Genomic DNA, 23,269 nt, shown 5'->3' on the forward strand with positions numbered 1-23,269 from the left:
CCCGGCTGTCTGTCTTAAATGTTACTCTAAGGATTAAGGCAGTGACATACTAGTTCACGTTGAGGCAGCACTCTGTTGCTGGGCATTTCATGTCAAGATTTTATAATCTATCTATACCAAGTTATTTTGAGGGCTTATGTGTTAAAAACAGGGAGAACTTGATCTCTGAAGAGTGAAGAAAGCCCACTAAAGGAAAATCACACTGTCTTTTAAATCAAGATTGTACCTTCTTCCTCAGCTACTGCTTCAGTTTGCTAGTGGGACTGACCCATTTTGGTGCTTTGTTGTAGAACATGAGAATACCGATACTTGGGCTCTCCCTTTCTCCTGTCTATGCTCAGCAGCAGTAACATAGTCCTTCAAGGTCTACATAAGAAAGAAAATGGCAATACAATGCCCTCAAATTCTAAATGTGGAACAAGGAAATGACAAAATGTTATCTTAAAAAAATCAATGCAAATATTTACAAATTTATTTAAATTATTATCCCATTAATATTTTCAGCAGATAAGAAGACTGGAGCTCTCTATATATTAAAGGCAGGAAACCATACCCATCTCCTAACAAGCATGCTAACAGTAAGCCCATAGAAACTTATACAAGGAGGTGTAACAGTACCACCTATCTCCTCACTTTTGTAGGTATTTGAATGCAACCTTCGTTTTCCTACCTTACTACCACCTCACTCATGACTGCTTCTTATTTAAATATTTTATATTCAGTCTTTTCCATGGCTCATGTGGATTGATCTGTTGTTTTTTTTTAAAGTTAGTGCTTAAGGGTCTAATTTTGCCTTTATGTGGTGGTTACACTTAACGAAAAAAGATTAATCAGTCTCTTGTACTTAATATTGGTTAGTTTTAGTCAAGGATGGGTCGTCATGCTTTGAGCATTATAGAAATGAAAAGGAATCTTCCTTGCCTTCAGAAGCTTGCTCTTTAATAGATAGCACATGAATAAAAGGAAAAAGTGCCCCTGTGGGACAAGTTGTAGGTATATTTGCTGAGCTGTAGCATTGTTTGGTTAGTGGTAGACAATTGACTCTAATCTTGGTTTCATAGCAGTTTCCCTGCTAATATTAAAATAGTATTTTATTTAAACATGTCTTTTACATTTTTCACGGATGTCAGTCACATGCTTTTTTTTGAATGAGAACTTGAAAGTTCAGACTCTTGAATGAAATTAGAGTTATAAAGTGGTTTTGATTATTCCAATCAAAAGAGCCTGAGTAATATTTTTCCTGCCAATATAAATTATATTATGGGTTTTCATTTGGGGTTTTCACCCATCCTCAAAGAAATCATACAAATGTATTTTAATTTAAAACTCAGGAATGCTTGTAGTAGTCTGTTGGCATCAGTTTGCTTTTAAGCAGTATCCGAAAAACTACTTCTGAGATTGGTGTACTCAGCAGCTTGCAAAATCAAACCATTAGCAAAAAGTAGTTTTGAACTCCCTAAAGATTTTGTTATTGACTTCCATTAGTGTAAATTCTGTCCCAGAGTTGCAGATTGAGCATAAATATTGCAGGCATCAGTATGAAGTAGTGCCGTTAATGCAGGTGTCCTTGGGTGTTTTAATAACATGGAACAAATCGCGCATGAGAGAGACATCTTATGAATCTTCACAAATGTGGACCAACTGCCCTTCACGTGTGAGTGCATAACACTCAGTGACAAATACAGACATTACTCGCATCAAAGATATTTTTTCTAATGATCTAGGCTACTTTTGATAGCCAGCTCTTTATGTGAAAGAATTAATACTGCTTCTTTTCATTTATATAATTGTCCTCTCCATTCTGCACATCTGACCTGGGAATAAAAAGTGGGCAGACAACGGTAGGTCTGCTGCCAGTAATGAACTTGCAGGTGTTCCATGAATCATAGTCATGATTAATATTAATAATAAGAATCCTATTTAATAATATTAATTGAAGAACTGATGAAGTGGCATGTTCTCAAATCAGCACTTCCCATAAGCTTTTTTACTGGTATGTTTTTTCTTCAGTGACATTAATGTATTCCTTCAAGACGTCACGTTCCTTGCAGTACATCGAGGGGAAAAGTAGCTGTTATGAAATAAATAAATAAATATTTGCTTCCTGGAGCATCTAACATTGATAAAACTACTTGATACACCCTACATATATTGCTGTGACATGGTCTCACTTCAGATACAATGAGAATACATGTATTCAATCCGCAGTCTAGACAAGTTTTTTTATAACACTGCAAGTATTTCCACATCTAGCCTTCTCACTTCCAATTTTTAATTCATAAAATAGTATTTCCTTCTGTTTAAAATACTTTTCCCCACTCTGCTTCTGTATGAAACTGCCTTGCAAAGAACTGGGAAGAGTGGCAGATTCTGCAGATAAATAAATAGATGGATCTAAATAAAGTGCTGTCAAATATCCAAGTAAATACTGATTATTTTTTTTTTTCCTTTCAATTATTGCAGGTTGTTATGGCAATATTAGGTGTTATTTGTATGGTATTTCCAGGGAGATGTGTTGACAAATCATAAAACCTTTAAAAGCGAATAGAGACTTTTAGAGAAATAATACAAGAAGACAGCTCAGTTGCTATCATCATTCTTTGAGCTTTGTAAGGAAAATGTTCATTTTCCAAAATGTAAATGGATTTGATACGTTGAATAGGTAAGAGTTTCAGGTTTTCCAAATGTCATACCAGGTGAGATTTTTTCATGAGAGTAACTTGAAATAGATGGTGAATTGTTGGGAAGACTGTTGCCAGTTCTGCGTCCATCACATTAGAATGTGCCTTGGGCACCTCCGGAATGTTTGCTTTCTGTCAGACGTAAAATATTGTGATGGATAAATCCCCCAGTAAAGGTCGGACCTGGCAGCAATGCTCACTCATCTGAGAAACTTAAAGGTCAAAATACTCAAGATGCTGGTGAGACTAGAAGCTGAGCATCATGGTAACGTATGGTTATGCTTCCACTCTTAATTTTATGTGAGCCTGTTGTGTTTGGTACTTCTGAAAGTTCATTTCTGTAGGTGAGTGCACTGTTACAGTCTTATGTTCCAGTCTGGTGTTTTTCAGCCTTTGCTGAACTCCTTTAATTGAAATAAATCCATTTTGTGGTAAACCATCTCTTGCCTTATGGGTGATTTTAGTGAAGTATTCGCCCTAATACTGTGATAGGATTGTTATCTTAACACTACCACAGAATTAGGATGATCATCTGATGTTAAGATTTCCATGCCGTCAGATAAAATTGGTTTTAGAAAAGAGTGATTGAATCTTGATTGTTTTCACCATCTCTTGATTGTTTAACCAGTCTCTCTAATACTACTGGACCACTCACATGAATTAGCTCAGCAGCCTATGTCTCTTGAAGCTTATTTATAGATGATTATGATTATTAAGTCTAGGAGCCACAATGAAGTAGACTTCCCACTGTGTTAATGTGTGGACAGTCTATGTTTAGGACTTGCCACCTCGTTGTGGACTTAACAGCCTGGTCTGTGGGGAGCAGCAGGAGAATATGCCATCCAGAGCGTAACACAGGATCCAAAATAGGACTCTCAGAATCTCAGGCTGCCTCCTGCTCTTTCTCCAGGCCCATGTCTTTTGGTGACCCAGATAATTTCCCCTTCACTAGTTCTGGTGTATTATTCATGTTATTTCAGTGCAGTTTTACTTTTGATAAAGGAATGAGATTTCCCCATTTTACTGTAAACATTGTGAGAAAAAGCTTTTAGGACATTATTTCATTCCTAGTTTAGATGTAACCAGATAAGAATAAAAATATCAAAACCTACTTTGCCTGTCATTAGAGATTAAGGAAAAGCATTATGAAGAACTGGGACTGTGCTTTGTGTGACTATATGCTACGTCTGAAATAGAAGCTTCATCTAATTGTTTGTGCCTTTCTCCTTCAAGAGTGTAAGCAGCCTGTTATACATAGCAACGTTAAAAACCACACAGAATCTTGTAGTGGAGAAAAGGAATTTTAATGTAAAAGAGACCGAGTGGGAATTGGTGCTGGAACAGAAGTAAATATGTACATTTACTAAGGGAATCTGTGACATATAAAGCATAACACTATTTCCTGGGAGTTTTTTTCCATTTGATGGCACTAATATCTCTATAATTAAGAGCAATGGAAGTATTTAGAGGAAAACTGTATACTGTTATAAACCATTCTTTTTTTAATTGAACAGCTGTAATTTCTACCAATGGAACAAACTATATTATAAGAAAATGATTATTAGTTTAAAATGCAAAGTTAAATGAATGCAAAATTAACAAACAGATGGTGAAGAATTATTGTGTTTTATTTTACTCCTGGGTAAAAGGGCTCATGCGTGATTGTAAAAATGTCATCACACTTCGTAAACCTGAAAGCAAACAGAATTTGCAGTTGTGCACATCTGTTTTGGGACACTGCTAAAGGGTTAGAAGAATCAATGTTGTTTTCAAATAAGGGTATTCATCAACAGGATATCATTTACTTAACAGTTATGGCTTCTGCTAAGCATCAGACTTAATGTTCTGTGGAATTCATTACAAAATTTGGCAGCTTTTTTCTTCACAAGCTACTGAGGTAGCATGCTGCAAAACAAAACCAACAGCCCCTTCTTATCCCCTCCTCCCCGAACCCCAGTACAACAGTTGAATTACCTGCTAAATGTTTGACCAGTAATTTCAGGATTTTAAATTCTAGGTCAAAATGTTGCACTTCACAATGCTTGCCCAAGGAATGTCAGTGATGGAATAGGATGGAAAGACAAGGGGCTTATTTGTTTATTTCAGTAGCTAGTGAATTAAAAAAAAGGATGTGTAATGTTTGGGGATACCATGTTTTGGGAGGAGGAATGGGAGGAATATGTGTAAGCAACTAATTTAGTCAAATTGAAAAAAACCTAAAAACCCTAGCCAGATAAAACATGTGAAGCTTTTATTAGAAAAGAAATTATATTAATGTTTCAAGCTGGTAGTTTCAAAGTATGCCATCTAATTGCTTTATTTGAGCTCAATTTACAAAAATTAGTGAACTGAAGATGTAGGATTTTGTTTACAATGACTCTTTGCCATTTGGAGAGCGCAATTTAGGAACAGCCAAGGAAATAGGAATTATGAACAATAAGGTACTGATTGCAGTCAGTGGGGAAGGAATACTAAGGAGTGCTCACTAATGAGGAAGGTATTAAAGGCAGGAAATTCTTGTATTTTTTTTATGTCTATACATAATCCAGAGTTCCTTGTCACCCCATCCCTACTATTACCTTGTAAATTAGGCGTATCATTGAGTATATACCGTGACTTTTGCTGACATAAACTTTCTGTTAAACTGAGTTAATATATCTACAAAATTTTTCTTAAAAGAACGCATTATTAAGACTGTAAAATCAAAACCACAAAGTTAGAACATGCCAGAAGACCAGTTGCACACAATTAATATCCTTTGCACACAATATCCTTTGCACATATGCCTGATTACGCAGTCTTTAATTGTATGATCACATGCAGAACAGCTAGTGCCTGGTTCAGCCCATAGGATGGACGTTGCTGTCTTAGTAACAGCCTCTTCAACAGTACATTTTTTCATTGTTGTTGAATGTGTAGGTATGTCGACTATTTGAATACTGCTGAAAGGAAAGAATTACTCATTTCCGCATGAGTTTTTCTATGATGTTTCTACTATAATAAATGTGAAGAACTTGTCTATATACATTTTTCCAAATAGCAGGTTTATATGGTCTTTTTATGCATCTTGGGCTCGATTTTCCGCAAGAGAAGCTGAATTTTGTAATATCTTTTTTTTTTTTTTTTACTTAAAAGTATCTGCTAATTTGAGTGGCAAATTGAAAGATTTCAAAAATACTCAGACTTCCTTAAAAAGTTGCACTGATATTGCAGTCCTTTCTTCACTCTGTTGGAGTGATGAATGCATGATCTATGTAGAAATCAAGACTGTATTTTTAGGGGGGATAAGACCCCAAGCTTTTAAAAGTAAGGTTAAGAACTAAAACAACTGCAGAAAAATTTTCCTTAGTGCCCTGCCTGATATCATGAAGGAGCTCTATGAAAAAAGTGAAACTAGATCTGTTTTGCAGGTCATTGTTCAGTTGCCATAACTAAGTGGTTTTTTTCTCCCCCAAGTAATCCACAACTTTTTTCAATACATACTTTTTTCCACTCTACAAGTTAAGCACAGTCCTAGAAGTAACAGGTTTCTTTAACGCAGAGACTCCTTTTAAGAGGTTTATTTTATGCACTAAATCCATGTTTGATCTGCAGTCCTTTTTGTGTTTTATAGTTTTACGTATGTGTGTCTATTTATTCCTTCATCCGTGTCTCTGTGTATGTGTGTTGCCTTGTAATTGTCTGACTATGTAGGTTCTTTGCATCAGGGAAAAAAAGGAAAAGGCAGACCTCCCAAACTGCAGGTTTAAAACGTTTATGGCTACATGCAGACCTCTGCTATTTGAGCTGTCTAAGTGGGAGCGATATAGCACTAGGAGTCAGAGGACAGCGCACTTTTCCTCCTTGTAGTCTTTGCAAAATTTCAGTTGCCTCAGACTTGTAACTTTTTGTTCAAGCTGATTTTTTAGCCACTTCCACTCTTCCTCATTTGTCCTGCATCCCCTGTCCTTAACCTTTCTAGTCCCTTTTACCTGGGGTCCTTTTGAGATCTGTCCCTTCACCATTTCCTATGTCTTAGCACATCAGCTCCCTCAGCTCTTATCAAATTTTAGTGCCCAGTCTTAGTTAATTGACCCTTCAAGTGTCATCCCTGCCCCTCCTCGGCTTCCATCTCAGTCCATGGTTTCTCCTCCCAGTCTCATCAGACTCATTCACACAGTGTAGTTAGTCCCTTTTGTCTCTTTGCCCCATATTTGTCCATCTGCCTGTGGACTGGATACTCTCATTCCCCAGATGATTTAAGTGACAGTAGTATCAAGAGCCTTAGGCATGTCTGCTTTCCATTCCAGTGGCTTATTGTGCTTAGGCTTAGAGTATTTGTTCCAGACTTCCTCTCTCTAACCCTGGTGAGACTGAAGCAATCTTTGCAGAAGGTACATGTAGTCCAATCACTGCTAGAAATTGGAGAGGATCACTCATGATCAATGAGAGTAGATCTTTCTGTGATTTTTCACTGACAAACTTTTGGAAGTGTTTTACATTAAAAAAATAGTTTTCTCAAGCTTGGTCGCATCTGGATAGATCTGCAGGGTAAGGGCAGAAGTTGCATCCTCAACATAAAAATTCCTGCCAAGTTGCAAGTCCTGTGAATGAGGTTGTTTTTAGGGTGAGCAAAATGTTTTTCTTACTGACTTTTCTATTGTCAGAAATGGCTGGAAAGTTTTGAATAAGTGTTCCAAAAGTATTTAAGAGAATTTAGGCGTGTGTTATGTGAAGCTTTAGCCCATCTTTTTATAATTCAGAGAACTTTACATGAATAGAACAGAATTTATATGGAAGTCTTTGTAAGCAGTAGCCATTCACTTCCCTTCATTGATAGTGCCGTGCTGGCAAAACCTTTGGTCTGGACTTAGCTGTGTTACCAATGGGGAACTTTTGTCAACATCTTTTAGGCCTACTTCAGGTCAAGACTGTCATCTAACTCTAAACCTCTATGTGGACATGTCTGCCTGTGAGCTGTGTTTAAATTCCGATTATAGGCAGTGGAGATCTGGCTGGTATCGTCAATGGAGCCTGAAAATGGACACCCACTGTTTGGTCAACTGAATTGTGATAAAGTAAATTCCATAAAATGATTAAGTCTTTATTAAGTGTAATGGGCACTTAAACGCTTGGCTCATGTATAGACACAAAATATAGAGCATGAAGTTTAGATGTCCTTCTCTCAAGCCTTGTGTCATTTGGAAACGCAATGTGAGTGTATCAACAGTAAATTCTCCTTTTACTGAGTTTCTATTCAGTGGCTTTGCTAATGTAATTATGCCAGCCTCGCTGTAGCTACAGAGGATCTGTAGCATAGACATAACCTATGGAATGCACAAGCCACTTCAGAATCCTTATATGTGATTTAGGAACCTAGGAGCTGTGTTGGATTAGACAGAAAGTTGACTTCATCCTGGTATCTTCCATGATGACCAGTAACAGATGCCTACATTAAACAATAAGCATGGAACAATGTTTACCCCAATTGTTTCTTTCAAGCCTCCAACAATTTGTAGCTCAGACTGTGGTCTGCCAACAAAAATAAATGTCTACGCATACTTCTTAAGACCTTTCAAGCATGAATCAAATGAAACTGGCACAATAGTCTGTTTTCTGAGCCTGCCAAAAAGCGGCCTAAAACCAGAGCTGATGATTTCTGTTCTTGCCTTGTTTGTCCTGAAGTTGCTGATGCTGAAGCCTAATAATCACAATTTAAATTACTTTAAACATTATTGACCTTCTCATTGTTGACATGCTAACTAAACAACGGGCTCGTGTGTGCCCTTCTGTCACAGCAGATATTAGATGAGAATTGAGGGAATAGTTGGTTGTGAGCTGTGGGGAAGCTTAGACTCACTCAAAACATTTACGTTATTCTAAATCTTGTAGAAAGCAATGAAGTTAAAAAAATGCTTTTCCTCATGAAAGTGTGAAAGAAGCAGCAAAGGCAGAGTCTGTGGAGGAAATCGCATGCGTGCAGTTATTCCGCTGGCTTTTATGATGATGGGGAGCATACAACTTCAAGGCACACAAACCCTTCTGTGGAGCTTCTGAATAGACAAGGTTTGGGAACATTTCAGATTATATGAGGAAGGATTTGTGCACCATAGGGTTTGCATATTTTCCTCTACCTAGTTCAGGTATCAGATAAAAAATACTATCTCTGTAAGCAAACTTGCTTCTCACGGGTTATTAACCTATCACAGCTATTATGAAAAACACCCCTGCAAAACATGAATTGTTCAAATTTTTAGATGCCTTGATATCAACACCATTTATTTAATGTATCTTTTTATAAAGGTGAAAAAAGGAGGCAACTGGTAGGAAGGAGGAACAAAGTAGTTGTAGAGAGCCTGAAATTTCCACACTTCAAGAGACTTTTGCTTTCTACCTTAATTACATGTGTTGAGTACTGATAGTGCTGCATAGTCATCATCGCTGGTATCTTCTTAGCTTTGTTCCTTACTCCTGTAGAGGTAACTGGACAGATGAGGGACAGATGGAGATTCCAGTCGAGAATTCTGCATTAGAAGACAGTCTTTGTCAGTCATGTGTTGAGCTTGGCCAAATTGCATCTCTTCTGGTTGTCCATGTTTTTTCAGATAGTTTTGGAAGCAAAACTTGATAGTTTGTTTCTACAATTGTGATTTTTTTTTTTAAACTTAGAACATGAGGTGGACACTACAGTGAAGTTTTAATACATGCTGTCTCTGTTAACAACATTTCAGTTTTAAATTACAGTTATAAGAGAGAAATCTGAATTTTATTTTCTTCAATTTTGAATTTTGGTATGTGTTAAGGACTGAGGGAAAAAAGCAAATGATGTCTGGTTGAATTGCTTGTTACAAATTTAAGTTATTTCCAAATTTGGAACATGATTAATACAAAATAAAAAAATGAGAAGGTATTTTCCAGTACTCCTGGAAATGCATGTTATTTAGTACCTTTTCGAATCAGTAGTTCAATAGAACTACATTGTGCTCTTAAATGCTTTATCGTACTTAAAACAGCGTATTTGACATTAGAGGTGCTAATGGTGATTGGTGTCTATAAGCAATGTAAAACTTTTTCTAGATCATGGAGTAATCAATGAAGATTACCAGAACAACCAGAGAACATATTTTATGAATCACCGTTTACACTAAAATTTCTTTGCGGTCTCGTTAATGACAGGATGTTAAGGTCTAGTTTTCCTTAGTTACAGGTTTTTGTATGATAGCAGTTTTCAGTAGCTAAACAGTCTGAAGTATGTTCTTACAGGTAATACATTAAATTGTTTAACTAAGGACAGATGGCTTTTGTGCATTTTTGGGTACACTGATAAAATTGCGTATTGTTACCATAGGTTTTGTTGGCTGACCTTTTTAAAGCTAAGTAAGTTGATAATCAGTGAAAACCTTTTGCCATTTTGCTTAAAAAACATTTTGCAATACCTAATACTAACATTTAACTTGCGACCTGATTAGTGCAGTAAAGTATTTATTCAAAGTCCATATTTTAGCCTTTCTTTAATGTCTGCCTCCTAAGGGTTGTTACTTGTCCAGTTGCTGAGACAGTAATAGTATGAAGTAATTGTAAGGGCAATAAAATCATGATAAAATATGACCTCTGATTTGTTCTTAGTACTATCTGGATAAAATCTTATGTTACCATAAACACAGGCATCTTTTCCTCATTTGAACTTGCACTGATTTTTTGAGTACTTCAAAGTATGGAGCAGCGGTAAAGTTGGAATACATCTTTTGTCAATTTTTTTTTTTTAAAGGATGTAGGAAGGTTAGAAAGATGTAAACAGTAAGGTGTTTCTCTTGTCACCATTTTACACTTTGGCTGTTTCCATTAAAGCCAGTAGCATTTGTGACATTCAGCTGAGCTTCCAAGCCGCAGACAAAGCTAACCTTTTTGTGCAGTTGATTTTGGTGCAGTTATGATTCTAGCGTGGCGGTACAAGTTTTTGTCTTCCCGGAAATTTTCTGTGTGATTTCTGCTACTCCCTTTAATGGAGGACGTACTCCCATACAACTAGAAAAGAGAGGAGGTGATCGATCAGGTTTTCTTATGTTTTCTGTTAATTCACTTAGTTCTTCCTCTTTCACTATACTTGTATAGCAGTGTCATATTTGATCCAATGGATTAGTGAATAAAGGGAATTTTAAAGTGAAATTTGAAAGACCACATAGTTGTTTGCTTTTAAAAATTACATCCTTTTCTGTCTGTATGAAAAAAAATCAGATGTAAAAGAAAAACGTGAAAAGGACCAAGTAGAGGGTGGTGTCGAGAGTTTTAAATGATGGAAATTACAACAGTAAGAATTAGCAGAAGTGTGGATGGGATCAGAGCTTTCCTGCTATGGACGAGTGCACTAGGAGCTTGCTGAAGGAAACAGTTGGTAACCAATGAAGGATTTTTTGAGTAGGAACATAGTCTGCTGACTCTGCTTTAGTGATGTTTATTTTATTGAATGTACTATGAATAAGTAATGAACTATCGCTCTAGCTTTCTGACACCTTGTAAAGTTATTTTCTGTAGAACAGGACTGCAAAATTATTTGATCCATGAACAAAACAGTGTTTGGCTTGCTTTGACAGCTTATCGTTTTCCTATACCTACCCTTTGAATACTCTGATTCAGCTTCCAGCCCTTTCACATAACGCCTTATTTTGTGCTCATGCTCATGAAATTGAGGACTCTGTACTGTCTCTGTCTCTGTTACTGTCCTCATACAGTGTGGTAAAGACACTTGCATTTCACAGGCAATATGATTTATTCCTTCCTTCCACCTCCTACTGTCCTGATGCCATATTTTAGGAATAGAGTAGTAAAGTCGTATATATGAAAACTCAGTATTACTGAATTTATTTAGCAGAGCTTTTAATTTTTTTTAATTAATTTTTGCTGTTCACATCCTAGGTTTCGTCGTGAAGCTCAGTTGTAATAGCTGCATACTTGTTCTGGGGTCATAGCATGTGGCCTGGTTTCAAAGAAGTGTTGGCTTCTAGTGCTGGAAAAGTAACTCTTCTCATCAGCAGCTGGTGCCAAAAAAATCCCTTTGGGCATTTGTTTCTTCAGACTGCTTTATCTCTCTTATAAATTCGGCAAATGTTGATATTCTGTGCTTTTTATTTGCTTCAGATGATATATACCACATTGTTTTTAAAGTGTGTGTTTTACTTAGCTGCCAAATGCTTTTCATTGCCAATGCTGTTTAGCAGATGGGTTTGAAGGGTTCAATTAAATGTAATTTGGGCTTCCATTTTTCTTCCAGCATCTTTACATGATTCCTTAAATCAACATCAACATTTTTCAAGGCTTTGCAGTAACCCTGTGGTTTGCTCTTTTCTAATCATTTTGTCATTTAGTCATATAGCATTTGGAAAAAGGTATATTCTGATTTTACATTTGTTATGTACCATTGTTGATTGGTGGTTTTGAAAAAACAGATGTGACGTTTAAAAATGCCATTAATATTGTTATTTTAATCCATTATTCCCAGCTTTTAATAAATGTTGGATTCTTAGAGTGCTTGCAGTTCTTTCAAAATTTTCTTTCCCAATTAGATAATTCTTAGGGGTTAATTATGGGATACAACAAAGTCTCTGTTGAATACTTTCTTAAGGGGCATGTTTTGGACCTTGGCTCCTCCCAAGCTTCCGTTCATAGTGTTTCTTACTGAGCAGTATCTTTGAGAACTGTGTGGCCTGTCTGCAAGAGGTGGGCCTTAGCTATAATCTGGGCCATCTCAATAGGCTGTTGGAGTGTCAAGTACAAAATAGTGCAGCGGGTTGTATGCTGTTTGATGTTCAGCTGCAGTTCATGAAGTTGGAGGCTTTGGGCTGTGTTTTCATGATTTCACATCTAAGTTCAGGATTTATCTTGTACAGCACCCTCAGCGAGTGTTTGCTGAATATATTGTTTCCTAAAACAAGTTTCTTGCATGACTTTGGTTTTGTTGGCAGTCCTTAAACTTAATTAGTATTGTTACCTTCTTCACCTGCTTCAGGAACTCCACATAACGGTTTGCTTGTCTTGTCCCTCCTCCTCTGCATTTTGGCTAGTAAAGTAATAGAATATATCTTTTCTGTACTGTTAGTAGGTGTTCGAGATATGAGTAGAGGTGAGACATCTTGCAGATCTGAAGACTAGACTAAGCATTGTAGCACAGAAACACGGCAGTAGCTATCCTCAGTGACCCGCTTCAATTTCTGTGCTGAAGCGTTTTATCTTTTTACACTGCAGTTGTGTTTAGCATAAACTAGTATTTTTTCATCCCCTTGTCCATGAGTTGTGGTGCAGGCAGATACTTTGCTGAAGTCGTTAATTTCATCTGGTTTCAAGAATGTCAGTGTAGCTGTTAGCACAAGCAGTTTGTGATTTGTGTTTTCATATGGGCTGGGTTTGATATCTGTGGACTTGTAGTAGCACTACTTCATGCCTAATTTCATGCCAGGCTTTGAAACACAGAAGAATTATGGTAATAAATGTTGTCTGTATTCTAAGAATTAAGCAGATGCAGTATGTAACTTTTCTTTGATTTGGTATATGTTCATATTTGGATGTTGCTTGACACTTGAGCTAGTAATCAAACATGCCAGTGTTAGTATTATATTTTCATTACGAAAAATTTTCATTACGCCAAACTCAGTTGTTGCTGCATGTTATGTGTCTTCCTGGGAGCCACTGACCTGTTTATTCTTAAGCTTACTCCAGACCTTATGGTGCTGTGCTCTAGCCTTAAAAAGTATTGTTGCCTTGGTGAAAAAGTGCAAAAGCATGTTACAGTGCTTCAGGGACTGTAATGAATCCAGGAAAGGAAAAAGACTGATTAACTGAATCAGAAAGCTGTGGGTGATATTTTACAAGCAGGCTGATGGAATCTGTTCCCTGTTGACCAGAGAACTGGAGGGTTATTGGGTAGTTCTTTCTGAGAAATTATTTCTTTACAAATGTGACTATGGTCTCTAATAATAATCATGCTTATTTATGACTTCTCGAGGTTTGGTGGTGATATTTGTGTAGCCTTGAAAGGAGAGATGAGAAGAAAGTGCTAGGTTGTTTAATGCATTATCATCCCAGGGAGAATTGTATAATGTCAATGAGATTTTTTGTAGAACATGATATTTCATTTCCATTTGCATTTCTGATTACAGTGTCTACAGTTTTACATTACAACTTGCAGAGCTATGTGGTTTTTAGTTATAACTTATTGACAGCGTGGTGTCGTCTGCCTTTGTTAATCAGAATAAGTCCCAAGCCTCTTTAATGAAGGCATAGCTCAAGTTAGATAACATGTAGAAGAAGAATGCTTTTCTGTGCAAGAAGAACCTCGGTCATCAGAGTGCATTTAGAGTGGGGTTTGTTAAGCATTTTAAGTTGGAAATATCTGGGAGTGCCACTGAAAGACACAGTCCACTGGTTTCCTTCTCCTCGGTGTTCACTCCCTTCTACTGGCAGAGGCGTTTGTCTGTTAAATGAGACTGGGGAACAGATCTGGCTGAAAAATTACAAGAAAAAATCGTTTTTGAACAATTTGTTGTGTTTGTTTTTCAGCGATGTGCATATTGTAAGCACCTTGGAGCCACTATCAAATGCTGTGAAGAGAAATGTACCCAGATGTACCATTATCCCTGTGCTGCTGCAGCAGGCACATTTCAGGATTTCAGTAGCTTGTCCCTCCTTTGTCCAGACCATATTGATCAGGCTCCTGAACGATGTAAGTGCACAGTATTCAAATGACACAATTAGTACCGGGTTTTATGAAAACTCTGTGGTAGGATCAGCTTAAGAGTGCATTTGTTTAGACCTGTTTTCCCAGTTCACGTACCCAAGAATTCACATGTGTTCAGGTATGAGAAAGATGCAAGTTCATACTCTTCTGTTTTTAAAGACTGACAGTGATGCACAGCAAAGTATTTTTCTTTTTTTTTTAATGATAGAGCATGGGAAGCGTTTACTCATAAGGCTTGTCTTCCATCAGGTTTTGCCCTAACTCAAGTTAAAGCAATCATATGGCAAACACTTCTGCTAAATAGTAGGTTTAGATCTGTTAGGATCTTTATTCTGTACTTGTTCCAGCGAAGAGTTGGTCCTAAAGCTCTTGGTTTTATCTTGAGGAGAATAAAACTGTTTCTTTTGGTAAGACTTTATTAAGGTTTAAAATTAATGTACTTTTGTTACGAGAAGATTAGTTGAATATGTCAGAAAACCAAATGAAAGGAGTAGTTATTAAGTATATTAATTAAATTTGAATGTCATAAGAATGATCAAGTTTTGTATGCAGAAGAGCTACTAAAGAATTTCTTGGCTTCATTGGGTTTATTGAATTGTTCATAATTTTGAGTGAAATAATAATTGAAAAAACGATTTCTTTGTAGCAAAGGAAGAAGCAAATTGTGCGGTGTGTGACAGCCCTGGAGATCTCTTAGATCAACTTTTTTGTACTACCTGCGGCCAGCACTATCATGGGATGTGCCTGGACATACAAGTTACACCTTTAAAACGGGCAGGTTGGCAGTGTCCTGATTGCAAAGTGTGCCAGAACTGCAAGTAAGTGAGACTTAAAGGACGTGGAGGAGGACGGTGTGAGATTTTTGTGCTGTGATTGTGAAACATCTATTTTATTAACTGGTTTTTTTTTCCAAAAAGTGTAGATTATTTGCCCAGATATATCTATTATGATATTATATTAAGTAGCTGAACAAATGCTTGTGGTGGGAACTTTATTCTAAAAGAGCTGAGCTGGAACTCCTGCGCATTATACCCCCAGAGTTACCGTTATCTTGGCAGGTTCTGGAGAGCAGCAAAACCTTCTGACTTTTTCCTCCTTTCATACAGGAGGATTTTTCTCAAATTTACCAAATTAACTAATTTAATGTAGTGTCTTTACAGTCTGGGAACTCAGCTGACATTTCAGCTGTGCATGTACCACATACTGGGTGGGTCCCCTGCATTAGGCCCTCTCTTCTATTTCGTAATATCTTTCAGAGGCAGTTAATGAGTCATTAGGAAAACAAAAACATGGCTTAGTTGAGCAAAGAAAAAAAGTGTCATGAGTGACCATGATTGAATTGTTACACCAGACAAATACTGAGACAACAAAATGTAATTGTTGCGATATTATGAGGGTTCACTTAGAAGACTCTGACCACTTGTGTGCTTGTTCTCATGTAACTTAATCGGGCACTGCAGAGTTCTTTTACTTTGTTTTTTATAAAGGGCTTACTAGGAAAGAAATAGGAGTTTTGTTCAGCTTTAGTCAGATCAGCTGGGACAGTATGAAGTCAAAAAGCCACTTCACTGCTGCCTCATGTACCTGATCAGTCAGTGCTTTGCTGTTTTCCAAGCAGAACACTCGCTATTTGCTAGCATTCAGATTCACCCACTTTAAAGAAGGTGGTTCCCTGATCACACTCAGCTGATAGCAAATACCAGCAATGAAGTTATAATAGCGAAGCACATTCTAAAAAGTATCCCTAAAAATGTTGTCCTGGGTAATTACAGTATTTGCTAGCAAACCTTCTTTCTAGTGAAAAAGTAGAAGAAAATGCGATGTTTTCACACCCATTACTTTATGCAGTGTGGCAGTTTTATGCCAGTGTTGAAGAACAGCATTTTAAGCATATCTCCATGCAAACAGAGAGCATTTACTGGTTTTTAAAATATCAGGTCTCCCAGGTAATGAAGTAGTATCTAGTATGTGTAATGCCATATATTGTGAAGCTTTATCAAGGCAAAGCTTGTTGCATACTTGTTTATTGAATTAATTTATTTAAACTGAGGCAGGACACAATGCCTTTAGATATTACCAAACTGTCTTATTCTCTGCAAATTTATTTTATCACTGAAATTTGTGGTGGAGCTGTGTGATACATGATTGTAGGAAAATTGAAATATCTTCCTTTAATGTTTGTTTTGTTCTTGCAGTAATATTGGTTGACATTGTAGGAGCTTTGGTAGTCAGAGGTGTTGGCTCTTTTTTTTCTTTGGAAAAAATACAGTCAGACTGTTTGTAGGAACAAGTACAATTGCATGTTCTTTTCAGAAAGAAATAAAGTACATATTTCAGATTTTGAACTGATTTCAGTACAGAAAGGCCATTAAATCTGCCTACAAGTGTGTAAATGAAAGTGGGCTGATTTCTAGAAGTCGGAATTGTTGCACAGGCTCCGCACTTGTTAAAGTAAGCAAAGTGGTCTTCATTTGCACTTAAATGTGAATTTGAGGGCATTATCTTTGGAGTTATTTGGAAGTTGTATTCATATATTTTCATGTGCTCAACTATGTATCTTCCTGTTTAGACTTTTCATTAAATAGATTTTTTTGTTATGGCTTGTTTATATAAAGTTTTTAACAACTTCTTACTTTTCTTAGACATTCTGGGGAAGACAACAAGATGCTGGTGTGCGATACCTGTGACAAAGGCTACCATACTTTCTGTCTACAACCAGTTATGGATGCTGTACCAACAAATGGTTGGAAATGTAAAGTAAGTTGAAAGACTTCAGAATAATTCCTTGTCATTCTAGGGGCCCAAATTTTATTATCCACATTATGGTGTTCTAGGTGTATTGCGGACTGTTGTTGCCGTGTAACATAACCTGTAATTTGTGAAGGAATCCCACTTGTATGAAATCATGTGGCTCTGCAGCTGCTCTGTGAGGGTAGCTGTCAATGCAGTGGCTGAAGCAGCCTTATGTAGGACAGCAAATCAACCCCCATAGGGGAAAAGAGAAGCATAGGATCCAGGTGGAGTGGATAACCTTCACTTAGTAACAGCTGCTCTCATGATCTAATGTAAACTAAAATGTAAACTAAAACCTGTGCAGTAATATATGTAATCTATACTTGAAGGCTCTTTTTATTCAACTACTTCTTACTTACCAGAACGGCAGTTCTGCAGCTCAAGGGTTCCTTTGCATTTGAGGAGGGCAGGATGAATTTGTTGTTTTATCAGTAACTTTGTGACTAAGTGTAAGTAATAAAAAAAAATACAATTTCAACATAACAAGGGTAGTCCCTGTATATAAGATGTATGTAATTTCATAGTCAGTTTGTGGTAGTCATAAGACAACTGATATTAGGAATAGAACAGTTTGGTCTCAAAGTACTCCTTTCAAGTCAGGGAGTGGTGCAAGGAAACTCTTCTTGCTGTTGCACAGGCTCTTCATGCTCCACTATCAGATCCTGGATAACTTATTAGTGTTACCAAGGACAGAAACTTAATTTAATTTAATTCAAAAGAGGAAAATGTCAGTTCTATCACACTGTGAAATACCATAATTAATAACTAAATTCTTGTGATCTCTAGAACTGTAGAGTATGTGCTGAGTGTGGCACACGAACAAGTTGTCAGTGGCACCATAATTGTTTGGTATGTGACAGTTGTTACCAACAGCAAGACAACTTATCTTGTCCTTTCTGTGAAAAACTGTGCCTCCAAGACTTCCAGAAAGATATGTTGCATTGTCACATGTGCAAAAGGTAAGAATCCTTATTTTTGTTAAATTGTACTAAAATGCCTAAAGCTTATGGTGAGCTGTATGACATTGAGGCGTTTCTGTGAAGGGTGTAGACTGTGTTTGATGTACAATGCTATAGTATCTTGTTGTGCAGCATCTGGATCCTTCATCCCTAAATACAATGAACAATAGTAGCTAGTCTTATTTTAATCTTAGCAAATAAGTTTTAATTGGCAGTTACCTGAGGTGTACAGAGAAATATGTGCTGCTGCTGCTGCTTCTTACATCACATCTGTTTTGTGAGTAAGCAGACTGGAAGAGTCATTGTCCTAACTTTTAAAGACTATTGTTTGAAATGGTCTGGTTTTTTTTAATATTCAAGTATGTGTTCTATGTTTAATTTTATGTTTTGCTATGCCAGTAATAAAAAAAAAAAAGCACTATTGGGCACCTTTTAAGAATGTAGACTGTGTTTCGTATTCAATGCTATTGTACCTTGCTGTGCAGTGTCTTAATTTTGCTATACATGTTGTGGTGTCCAGTTGGCTTTAGTGACAGTTTAGGTCTTCATGTTTGAATTTGTTCTCTTCTTGGCATACTGATGTTCATGCTTATTTCTCTAAAATTCTCTATAATGAAGCATTGGTTGAAATTTTTTATTTCCCTGTAGGAATGGAAAACTGTGCTATTTTTAAATTCATTTTTACTAGGACACTTTATATTTTTATTATTAAAGTCATAGTCACACTAAATTAATCTCCCCAGGTGGATTCACATAGAATGTGACAGATCTCCAGGTAGTGAATTGGAGTCTCAGTTGAAAGACTACATCTGCACTCTTTGTAAACAAGGAGAAGGGGATCAGACTCAGTCATGTGATGTAATGGACACTTCTGAACTCATTCCTGGACCTGACAGTATAACAGGTGATCAAACGTAATCTTTGTATTTCCAAAATGCTAACATCAGATATAAATACCTGCAACTGTCTCACTAAGTCTTTTGTGAACCAGTCACTCATATTCTACTCTGTGCAGTTCATCCATTCCTTTATTTAGCAGCAGCTTCTCCAGCAATCCATGGCTGAGCTGTCTTCTCAATATGCTTTCTGGCTTCAGTATCCTGGATTGGAAACATGGGCAAGTAAGCACCTTAATGGTGGCTCTCAACTTTCCAGCTCCAGCTTCCCAGCCTGTGGCTGTAAACTTACCTGATTTTTGGTTTTTTGATGTGGTACAGTTCATCGATGTATTCATTTGACAGACTGTTTTATTCAGTTGTGCCTAACTACCAGGCACAAGCCAGCTTCTAGATGTTCTTGGAGACATCCAGTTTTCCTGTTTCCCTCTTGCTACTTGTCAGTCTCACAGTGCCCATCCTCCTCACTATGTCCAGGTAGGGCACAGCGCTGGAAGCTGGACTGTGTTCAAGGGACAAATATATTTAACTAAACAGCTTTGAATCGTGTGTCTTTTTCAAAACAATACATGATTAGTCACCTTGTTTATGAGAGATTCTTGCCTAAACGGGCAGATCAAGCAAAAGGTGAAAAGGGAAGTTGCAGAAAAATGTATTTTTTTTAAATTACGCAGTAACAGTAAGGAAGCACAGAGAGAACTTGGATCTGTTGATCTGAGTCCAGTGTAATGAACACAAGACCCGTGTAATGAACTCATAACTGAATGCCTTTGTGCACTTCACACCATGTGCTCTGTTGGATAGCACCTACTCTCATGCAGGCTGAATTTCCTAAGAGAGGTACAGTTGTGGTTAAATTTGGAAGCAAGGTAAAATCTAACAGATTAACTGTACTACCACTGTGATGTGCATTTTTGATGCTTAAACAATGCTTGTGCATTGAACTTTTGTTAAAAGAAGTTGGTAGCTCAGTTGTGTAAGTATCTGTGTTTTTGAAAGCCTGATAATTTTTGACTGGAAAGGGGAAGTGTTGGACTACAACAAAACTCTTAATTTTTGTGTGTTCAAAGTGATGTTTTGTGTAAACAAATCATTCTCTTTGATGTTCGCCTGTACATGTAAGTGCATACCTTTCGTGAGCAGTAAAGAAATGATGAAAAAGATGATCCTGGAGGAAGGGCAGTGACAGTAGGTAGATGTATGTAAAAGAGGAGAAGAGCTCTGTCAGTGAACACACGCGCCGAGTTAGAAAAAGTGGCGACTTCAACCTTTGAAGATCACTTCCATTCTGAAAGGTTAGTAGAGGCTGTTGGGCTCTCAGGCAGTGTATTTAGAACATTTAGGAAGATGTCCAAGTAATATCCAAAACTTACACTGGAAAAACTGCCAGTGTACTGAAAACCCTTTTGAATAAGTAACAGGTTTATTTGAAAGGCTAAAGTTTTAAGTAACACTTCTGTTAGGATTTCTAGCTAGTAGAAGCATTGACAAGCACACTCTTCTCCCCAAGGAAGAAGAGGACTGTCATCTCAACTACTAGGAGTAATCTGGAGCTATTACATCAGTACAGTCGTGCAGTGTTTTGTACCCAGGAGAGCACTTTTGTACATTAAAATCAGATTTGGAACCAATCTAAATGATCATTTCCTCAAAGTGAAAATATCACTTTAAAGTTGGCAGAGTCTGAGAGCAGTTTTTAGGTGCTAAAAGTAGCATCACCTAATAGTTCCTGGCTTTTTGAACTTCAAAGAGACTTTCTTGAACAGAAAGCTATATTCACTTGACTTTTTTTGTGCTAACATCCACGGAGGATCAGTTCCTTTTGAGTTAACACCTACTGTATGCTTTGTTTTTCCCGCTCCTACTTTGTCTAGTGCGTTTTAATGGATTTCCTTAAACGAAAAAGCTTTTACACAAGGAAAAAAAAAAAAAAAGTATTTCCTGTTTCTGTGCTCTCTAATGATACTGTCAGCCAAAGAAGCACTCAGTAGCACCTTTTCCATGCAAATTCCTTAATTTAATATGAGGAACTCACAGATTAAGATATCCTAGTTCTAAAGTGGCAAAATTTAGTTCTCATGTTGTTGAACAGACAGGTTGAAAATCAGTGTTCAAGTGCTGATAATAGATGGAATGTCACATCTATGCCATAAGCTGTTGTGGGATTTGTATAAAAATGTGAAGCCTTCATGCTGCAAGTTCTGTTGAATTTAGCAGACTGGAATTTGAGAAAAGGCTCTTTTTGTATAGTTCAGGTAATGCAAAAAGTCTGTGACTGTGTAAATAAATTTTCACAATTAGGTGTATAAAATTGCTTTACCGACATTTTTCATTGTCTGAAAGGTATAAAACAGCTTCAGTGTTAATGAGAAAAAGGCTCTTCATCTTTAAGGAGTACTATATAGTCTCCCTAACCTTCTCTTGACCTGATTTGTCCTAACTCCTATCATATCATTAAATATCATTCTCTTTAGCCAAAAGGTAAAACAGTGACAGCAACTACTGATGCCAAAGTAATAAACATCATATCAATTTTGATAACTTCTTTGCCTCTCCTTAAGCTTGTACAAATGAAATGGAAATGGAAAGTGGTGGAGAGGATATGACATTTCAGGAACAACCCATTACTGGTGATGGCCCTGGTCAAGAATCAGCTGTTGGATGCGTCACAGACGGTAAGAAAGAGTTTTGCAGTCTGAGAAAATGCCAGTACAGAACCCTTCAGAACCCTCTTCGTTCAGTAAGGTTTGTGGTACTTTATAAATTCAAGAGAAAAATGTGCCTGGAAAGCAGTAGGAGACAAATTGCATCAGTTCTACTATCTGAACTCTCAAGTTAGAGTATTAACTTTTTTGCTCAAGAAGTATTTTATTGAGGGCAAAGACAGTCTTCAGAATATTTGTGTAGGAGAAAGTTTGTACTTTTTACTTTTTTTGTACTTTCTCCAAAAGCTGGAAATATAGTTAAATGCTTTTGTATAGTGGAGGTTTATAATAAAAACCACTATTTGTTGCTATTCAACTACAGTTACTCACACCTTCTCTCCAAGTCTTTTTTGTTTGTAGCTGAACTAACTGGATTGAATTAATTTCCCCTCGTGTGTTCTGGGGCACACCATAGAACTTCTTTCCAGTTTATATATTTTGGTGTTACAACTCCACAAGTGTCTTCGGTTAAGGATTCCTTCTTTTCTTTTTTCCCTTTGTAAATAAAAGATAATTTGTTTATTAAACAAATGTACTCATCCATACAGGGTGTGCTGCAGTAGCTGATCATTCATGTTCTGGGAATAAATACATCTTATCGGTCACACATGAAGTACCAACCAAAGAAAAGAATACAAATAGAATGGTTTCTGGGTCAAGTCCTCTAAATGTGTTAGTGACTGATATCAATGGCAAAGAACTTTCCAGTATGTCCCATCCATCCACTCCCACCTGATGTTGGAGGATGGTTGCTATAAGGAGAAACAAGAAACCTGCATTTAAAGCCAAAGCAAAAAAAATACCTTGCAGGTTAGCTGTGATCACTCTGTTACATATCACAGCCTGTGGTACAAGGGCCATGATTGAAAACTATCAGTGAAGACAGATGCATAGGAGAATGCTAGGCTTTGAATTGTAGTGGCTGGGGAGGTTGTAGTAGTGTGAATTTAAAAAGAGTGCAAGTGTAATAGAAAGTAAGTGCCCTGTAAGAGAATCAGGGCCCATCAAAATAAGATATGAGAAACCAAATTCAGAGCAAAGAATGTGGTTCTCCATGGAATGAATACAAGACTCTGCAACTCCTTGATTAAGAAGGTTGTGGATTAAAGGTGCTTGATTTGGTTCAAGGGAAGGCTAGACAAATATTTTTGAAAGAAATCCATGAGACATTAGTAAGTTAAAAACCAGCATCAACTGTTTTCATTTCAGGTGATTTCCTAAAGTCTGAAAGAGTGCTAGGAGGGGAATGTTTTTTATTTGTACTTGTACTGTTCTTCTTAGCTGTCTGCTTTTTGGAAGTGTTGGGACAGTTGCTTAAAATATGTTAATTTATGCTAGCATACGTCTTCAGTAGGCAGAAATGAAAAAGGAGAATCTACTTTTAGCTGCCTACCTGGAAATGTGTGTTCAGATTCCTCAAAAATTAGTCTTGGGTCTACTTTCTTGTGAGTTACTCTGCTGTGTTTCCAGGGAAGAAAAATAGTGAACAAAAGCATAGACTACTATAAACATAGGTACAAAGAAAGAT

General features: G+C 37.0%; 1 protein-coding gene across 12 annotated transcripts in view; it reads left to right on the forward strand.

The window, feature by feature from the left end:
- KMT2C (lysine methyltransferase 2C) overlaps nt 1–23,269 on the forward strand; it is a 208,580-nt gene that overhangs the window by 95,206 nt on the left and 90,105 nt on the right. For all 12 annotated transcript variants that reach the window (XM_068404544.1, XM_068404545.1, XM_068404540.1 and 9 more), the window contains 6 exons: nt 14,211–14,373; nt 15,035–15,206; nt 17,031–17,145; nt 17,968–18,140; nt 18,884–19,044; nt 21,598–21,711. In XM_068404544.1, the coding sequence (XP_068260645.1) occupies nt 14,211–14,373; nt 15,035–15,206; nt 17,031–17,145; nt 17,968–18,140; nt 18,884–19,044; nt 21,598–21,711 (898 nt within the window). The remainder of the gene's footprint in view (nt 1–14,210; nt 14,374–15,034; nt 15,207–17,030; nt 17,146–17,967; nt 18,141–18,883; nt 19,045–21,597; nt 21,712–23,269) is intronic.

This window comes from Nyctibius grandis, chromosome 7, assembly GCF_013368605.1.
Source record: "Nyctibius grandis isolate bNycGra1 chromosome 7, bNycGra1.pri, whole genome shotgun sequence".
Taxonomy (NCBI): domain Eukaryota; kingdom Metazoa; phylum Chordata; class Aves; order Nyctibiiformes; family Nyctibiidae; genus Nyctibius; species Nyctibius grandis.